At 39.0% G+C, this 7,500-nt stretch overlaps 2 protein-coding genes across 4 annotated transcripts in view; both read left to right on the top strand.

Moving 5' to 3' along the window:
- LOC138006618 (actin-binding LIM protein 1-like) overlaps positions 1-2,771 on the top strand; it is a 22,453-nt gene extending 19,682 nt beyond the window's left edge. Inside the window, exon 16 of the mRNA XM_068853057.1 lies at positions 125-2,771. Coding sequence (XP_068709158.1) covers positions 125-238 — 114 coding nt within the window. The 3' untranslated portion in view covers positions 239-2,771. The remainder of the gene's footprint in view (positions 1-124) is intronic.
- Positions 2,772-5,670: 2,899 nt separating this feature from the next.
- The window catches only part of LOC138008668 (uncharacterized), a 16,786-nt gene continuing 14,956 nt past the window's right edge, over positions 5,671-7,500 (top strand). Inside the window, exon 1 of one of the 3 annotated variants that reach the window (XM_068855976.1) lies at positions 5,671-5,862. In XM_068855976.1, coding sequence (XP_068712077.1) covers positions 5,741-5,862 — 122 coding nt within the window. In that variant the 5' untranslated portion in view covers positions 5,671-5,740. Of the gene's footprint in view, positions 5,863-6,271; positions 6,407-7,309; positions 7,321-7,500 lie in introns of those variants that run through there. The other 2 variants (XM_068855979.1, XM_068855977.1) reach the window with 2 other exon arrangements.

Below are 7,500 nucleotides of genomic sequence, written 5' to 3'. Positions count from 1 at the left end.
TGACCATGAGTGTTGACGAAAAGGTGAGGGGACACTTTGTGACGCTTAATAAAAGTTGCATGCAACTTGTCACGTGCATTTCCAGACATCAGTGAAACTCCCTCTATTTATATTTCCTCCACAGACTTATCTCTCTGAAGAAGAATTTGAAAAGGTTTTTTCCGTTACGAAAGATGAGTTTTTTGGTCTGCCAAAATGGAAACAACAGGCACGCAAGAAAGAAGTGCTATTATTTTAAAGAAACTTACAATTCCTTATTTTTTTCAGTACTGTTTATAAACGAAAGATTTAGTGTCCAAATGCTTTGTTTGTGTATGCCTATGGAGCGGTTTTCAATTAAGTGTTGTAGGAAATTGCCAAACTGATTAATGTTGTGGCCAATCACTGTGGATGATGACAATCAAACAAGCCAATCATAACACAGCAAAAAGAAGTCAGTCGACGCAGAAATTCGAGGTTTAAAAATTGACTAAACTGATAGATAGTTTTTTGGCCAATCCCAGTAGTTGCTGACAATCAAGTGAGCCAATCATAACACAGCCAAAAAAAAACTCAGTCGTCGCAGATCACGGGAAACCTCGAGCCTTCTGCGTTTGCCCCTAATTTGGTTGTGAATGTGGCGCCGGCCAATCACTAATCGATTACAAGGAATTGTGAAATTATTTCCAAAATTGCTGTCTACAATGAGTTGAAAACCGTTCTTCGGGGCTCTGTGGCACTTCTCTGCATTATGGGCACTATGCGTCAGTCATATTCTAGGCAAAAAAGTGACAAGGGAATGGGGGTTGGGGCGTCACCAAGAAAACAAAGGTGTCGCGTTAAAGTGGCCATTGTTTTGTGGTAAACATACTTGAAAAAGCCTCTCAGTGTGCCAAGTATTTTTACATTTGCATTTGGTTGGGTGTTGTGAATAGGCAAACATTATTTGAATGGTCACAGCCATGCATCATTCGCGTTTTGAATTGTAGGGAAAAAATTTTACGATGATAGATTTATTCATGATTTATTGAACTTTTATCAACAAGTCAGGGCAGAGAGTCTTTGGTTGTGATTGTTGACATTCAAAAGAAAGTTTTAAAATCGCACTCAGATGGCTGAACGGTCATTATGAAATGGCTGAAGAGTGTTCATACGAGAAATTAAGAGATCAGTGAGATAAGATAATACTCGGTTACAAAACAGGTTTGTCTTTAATGTAAAAAAGAAAATGATTTTGATCAATTTATAAACCTTATTCCAAAATGGCTACCATCTTAATATTCTTTTGTTGGTATTCAAATTAGCCCTTCTTGTCTCGTTTTTAAGATCAAAAATCAAAAGAATATTTTATCTTGAACGAGGCAACAAGGGCCAATTTGTATACACGTACGTTAGCGGCGATTTTGAAATAAGGTGTATGGAGTTTTAATACCAGGTAAACCGTTACCAGTGGGAAATTATGGCGATTGCATCAGCATTACATGACGAGAAATTACGAAAGTTCCAAAACCAGTTGTGACTGAGTTACATTAGCTTCGAGTTTGGTTTTTGTGATCAAAAGAGTATTTATACTTTGTTTGACGTCTGATCGAACTTCAAAAGAAACCTTAATTATATTCATAGTAAGTTCTCATTAAATACATTGAATCTTACTTTAGAGCTATTATACAGATTTGAAGTTGTGAGAATGAAAAACTACTACCGTTGTTCCATTGAAAGCGTGCCGGACGTTTATCAATTATTAGAGAGATATAGCGTCATGTTTACGTGAAATGACCTAGGGCAGGCAGTCGCTTTTAGTAAAGGCATGAAAATCTTTTATTCTAACCTGCATCTGACGTTGGAAATTTTTCTGGATATGTGTATTTAATAGATTAGTCATACCGATTTCTTTGATTTTTAGCAGAACGCAAATGTCAGCCTGATATTTGCCGAAAACCCGATGCTAAATCTCGCTATTAATTATTATTGTTGTCGACGTAAGCCGTTTTGAGATCTCTATTTTGCACACTTCTTTGTCGTAAGTGCATCCTTTTGTGTCCGAAGGCGCACTGTAGAAGAAGTCCATTCGCGCTCAGCTTTTGTCTTAATTCAGTCTTCCAAGGATTTCTGACAATCCGAGATGGCGATCAACAATCGTAGCAAGACAAAGAAGAAACTTCCGTGGCAGTGAAAGTGAGTCAGGATTTCAACAACGAGGAAAACAAACGACTTCTTTTGAAATATTATGGACACCTTGCCGTTGCGGGCTTTTTTGTTGTTGCGCAAACTATAACAGAACTCTGCTTGCGTCAGTAATTATTGATTGACAAAAGACCCAGATGTGCATAAGATATCGCGTCTTGTTATTTCCGTCTTCGTCGGAAATTTCGCTGCTCATATCTCGGGGGGTGGGGATGAGAATGATTCACGTTCCCGTGCCCACCCGGCAAGAGTACAATCCTTGCGAATTTTACTTTCAGATCAGCTTCCATGGGTTTCATCGGCGGAGGAGCGAACCTTCGTCTTTGTGTATCATACTTAGAAAAATCAATCATATCCTTCTATTCAAGTTCAGTTTTTATTGGAATGTTTTAGCTTTGGCCAGGAGCAGTTACCAGAGCTTCACGTCTATAAAAGGGATATACAGTACTATAGTATTAATTTTACAATCAGCAAATTAGAATTCTACTATAATAGATAAATATATAGTATTAATTTGAAGTAAAGCTATATTACATAAAGCCACTGGTGTAAATCTAATGCTCTTTGATATAAATTGCTCTATCAAATTAAATGGTAAGAAATTATAATGTTTTCCTTTTTTGTCCAAGTTATAGCCGCATTAGTTGGTCGTAAAAGTAGGGATTAATTTCACTCGTGTTTTGAAATTGCTCTCGTCGCTACACGACTTAACGCATTTTTTTCAAAACTGTGAAAACGCTTTTGAAATTAAGCCTTAATTTTACTCGGCCTCATACGGTTACCTAACGTTTGGAGGACAAACGTTTTAAAAAAAATACAGGGGGGGGGGGGGGCAGGCTGGTGGGATTTGGGAAGCACCATGTAAAAATCGGATGACCCCCCTCAGCTTACCATTTTTTCCACATGTCCCCCTCCCCTTATAGCGGTATTTTTTCGGATTACACCCCCCCCCCCCCCCTCCAAAAAATATAACGCTCTCTCAATATTTAAACTTCTTTACTATTCTCCATTATTCCCCTACTTCACGTTATTGTGCTCAATATGAAGACAATATTTGCAATCCCTATAACTACAGATCACTTGAGTCATCTTCTCTCCCAGAGTCGTACTCATCATTGTCACTTTCATCCGTTTCACTGCTGTCGGCGGGCGCTTTCTCTGTTGTCATCTTGTGTGTCAATGTCCTGGCATTTCTCAGTGTTGGTCGGCCAGCTCTGAGAGGACTCTTCTGCTGCAAGCATGAATGTTTTACAATTGCCTTTACCTTCTCACTCTTGCTGCTCTTCAAATACTGCTTCAGCCCGTGGTGGTTTAAGTACTTGTTTGGTTCTTAAGTACTTGTTTAGTTTAAGTACTTCTTTAGTTCCGGAACTCGTAGCTTTCTAAGCTTTGTTACATCTTCGCACAGCTGAGTCCAAGGATAACCCTAATCTTTTGCTTCCCTATTTTTCTTTGCCTTTTCTTCTGCTCTCTTTTTTCCTTTTAAATACCAACACTACAAGATGCTGAAGATAATCCACCATAAACTTTGATTTGACAATAAACTTATCTGCAAATGGAGCAACGCTCTCTGGGTCAGATAAAACCAGCCTGCCACTTTCACGCTCTAATTCTCTTCCCCAATAATCTTCCCCAATGTCTTGTGTACCCTCGTAGGCTAGCCGTCCCGGAAGAGTGTATTAAAGTTGAGGATGTTGCCACGTCGTTATTTAGACGACATGGGCCTTACATCGCACATCTCTTGGAAGGCAATTATTTCACCAATGCTGCAAGAAGCAGAATCACCACCAACCTTAATTAAGCAGCGAGTCAGAGACTATGTTTACACCTTCATGTACCCTGAAGAGCACACTCTGACTGAAAGCATTGCTCTAAAGTGACTTCCACAGCAGCACAAGCGGCGAAGACGAGCTGAAGACAGTGAAGATGAAGATGAGTGCCAGTAAAAGTTGCATTAGAAAATAACAGTGTTAGTTTAAAGTTCTCTTTATTGGCTACAAATAGTTTTTGTCGTCAAACGTTATTTTCAAGCAAAAGGAAAGTTTGTATAAATTTGTATCCTGCCTTCTATGTTTGCTCTATAGCAATTTTTTAAAAATATTAAAACATTATGCCATTTCAAAGTTTTACTAAAATATTTCACATGACCCCCCCCCCTTTCGTTATTTTTTTGGCAGCCCCCCCCCCCCCCCCATCGAAAGCCATTTTTTTCGCAACTTTCCCTTCCCTCTCCCCCCCAAAAAAAAATCTCACCAGCCCCCCTACCTCAAAAAATGAACGGTCCCCTAAAACTACTACTTGACAACGTGAAGTATTTCTTTGAAAATTCTTTCCTTTTGTTGCAGGAAATCAATATGGCAGCCGATCATGTGATTCCAATTTTACCTCACCAGCCAAGTTCATCGTCAGTTAAAAAAAAAACCTCCGCGGAATCAGCAGTGAATATTGAACGTGTTTCGTTCAATTGGCCATCTCTGAAAATTGGAGCCCGGTTTTTTCAGATACTCTTGATGAAATTCGTTTTTCGTTTTTTCTGTTGATCATTTATAGCGAACGTAGAAGCTGAGGACTCGTAGACGTTATTTAAACACACTTTAAGCTACGAGTCCTCAGCTTCTACGTTCGCTATAAATGATCAACTTAAAGGTTCGAAGTCAAAACGAAGGAGCGGTTAGTAAGTGATCAGGGGCTAGTTTTGTTTGCTCAGTTGATTTGCGGTAAGAGATGCGCGAGCGTGTTGCTAGCAGAAGATCATATGTAAATTTCCTTCTGGTTTGAAAACAAACCTTTTGAAAGTGCTTCTTTGTTTACAAGTTTTTTATGATTGCGGCGTGATTAAATGAAGTTTTGCGCGGACTAAAAAGTCCTTGAGTGATTTTTCTTTCCTGTAAGGTACAATCGGTGGCTGTTTAAAGATATGTGCAAGTCTAGGTTGCTGTTGGATGATGTCCCAGTGTTTTATGAGAATCTTTTTAAGATACGGTGTAGATGGGTTATAAGTGGTAGCAAACGGTAAAATTTCTTTCGCCTTCTTTGTTTTGTTACGAAGTGCCGATCTGTTCTGTCGGAGAACTGAACTTCAGACAGGATTTTATGAACGAGCGTTGTGGGATAGCCTCTGTTACAGAGTCTTTGTTCAAAGTCTCGTTAGTGTTTGTAAATAATCTCCTTAACTGAGTTGGTTCGTAATGCTTCTCCTTTGATACAACCCTTTTTTTCGTATTGAAAGGGTTGCAGGTTGAGATGTGTGTATACTGAGAAGTTTCAGTGGGCTTAAAGTGGGTTTGTGAATCGAGAATTCCTTGAAGAGATGAAAGGCGAGGTCCTTTGAATACCTAAGGTTCGACTCTGTTTTTGTTTACATTCACTGATTCGCTTAGTTTACAAAACATTTTCTGTAGCTCAAACAATTGAACCTGCATGGAAGCGAAGTTACAAGTTTGTTGAGTATTGTGTTTCTCAGTTCTAGGCTTAGGCCTTGGTCTGGCTTTGTTGGCAGCCTGGTTTCTGGAAGCCTGGAAACTGTGCTGTTTCGGGTACAGGTTCTGTAGCCGTGAAAAGATACTTTCCAATGTAAATGTGGTTGCGGCAAGACAAGTTAAAAGGGAAAACAACTCACTTCCGGTTGTCGTCCGTGGAAAAAAACCCCGTGGCACGTCCCCTAACCTTGGAAGGGTTGGGAATGTCGATGAATTTCAGGTATTGTTATCCTCGTATTAAAGAACCAGCTAGTTTTACAATCCTCTGCTCATCGCCAAAATGGTCGAAATACGGTTTAGCTTTGATTTGGTCTTACCCAATTCCCAATGCTGGGTACGAAGAAATCATAACTCGACATTAGGAGTGGAGCGAGGAGATGTGACACGGATTGTAATCTCGTAGCTTTCTCTTAGACAGTTGCCCCGTGACTTCATTCGGGAAAACGTGGCGCACACTCCCAACTCCGAATCCCGGAAAGTCAACCTGTCTGACTAAGGTAGCAGGAGACGCGGCTAAGGGCTGGGAATTAGCTTGAAATAATGGTATTAAATGTATGGCAACTGTTTGAAAAACCAATGTTTAAATTTAGAAAAGAGGTATAGCGTTGCATTCTTCTGAGGTTGGCGCGTTGCCCCGGCATCCATTCTTAAAAACTACGCTGAAGTTCACATAAAATGAACGCAGAACGTTATGACACAGAACTCATCGCGTAGCATGATAAGTATTTTGATCAACTGGTGAGAAGCTCTTTCAAACAAAAAAGGTGGGATTTTTCTTTTTAATTCGAGTCAATCGTACTAAAGCCGTAATCAAGAAAAATTCCTCGGCTTCAAGTAACTATTTTCTAGGTTAAAGAATTAAATTTCGTGCACAGTAAGCGCGCTGGTCAGTGTGTAAACCTCTGATCTAAAATATTACTCTTTATGAACAATTTTAGACATTCAGAATAACGCTCTATATAAATTCAGTGAAACCCCGCGAGTAAGAATTTTATTTTATAAACTGTGTGATGTACCCCTTGCTGGGGATGATCATTTGATTTCCCCCGTCAAGTAGCTAAGAACTTAAGCTGTTGGTTTGACCAGCAGTCCAGTATGATTACAAACATCAATAAAATAATTATGTAGTGCTTCTTATTTTTATTTACATAATGTTAGGCGTATAAGGAATTTTTTATCAGTTGAAATCTACGAAATTATTAGTACATGCATTGGTCACGAGTAGAATAGATTATTGTAACAGATTGATATATGGTTTGCCACAAATTCAACTATCAAAGTTACAACGTGTTCAAAATACTGCCGCGCGCCTCATTTGTAATACCTCACGCTTTGATCATGATCATATTTCACCAGTGCTTTTCCAACTACACTGGCTGCCTGTGTCTAAATCGAACTACTCGCTCAAATCTAACAACGAGCTTTACTAGAACTTCCAAGAGTGCGTACCAAGAAAACGTTGGAGGATCAAGCCTTTTGTGCGGCCGCCCCCAAGCTTTGGAATGTTTTACCTGATTATTGCGTGAAATAACATCGGTGGATATATTTTTATGGTTCATTTAAAGACTTATCTATTTCGAAACGCTTTAAAGGATTTCAGATAGTCACGGATTTACTTTTAATAGTGCGTAGTGCCGCATAGATCGAGCTAAGATTTTTACTTGATTGCGTCTCTCGGGTAAACAGCATGACGTCCTGCTTTAATTTCATTCTATATTCGAGTCCATTTTTATTTTCATTGCTTGATAATGATGACTTAAGTTGAATCGAAACGTCACATTTTAAACCTTTTTTTCACCGTTTTTTATGTATTGTAAAGTAATTATTTTAATTGATGACTAAATTATTATTATCATAT

This window comes from Montipora foliosa, chromosome 6, assembly GCF_036669935.1.
Source record: "Montipora foliosa isolate CH-2021 chromosome 6, ASM3666993v2, whole genome shotgun sequence".
Lineage (NCBI taxonomy): Eukaryota > Metazoa > Cnidaria > Anthozoa > Scleractinia > Acroporidae > Montipora > Montipora foliosa.
This window is presented reverse-complemented; position numbering and strand designations above follow the sequence as displayed.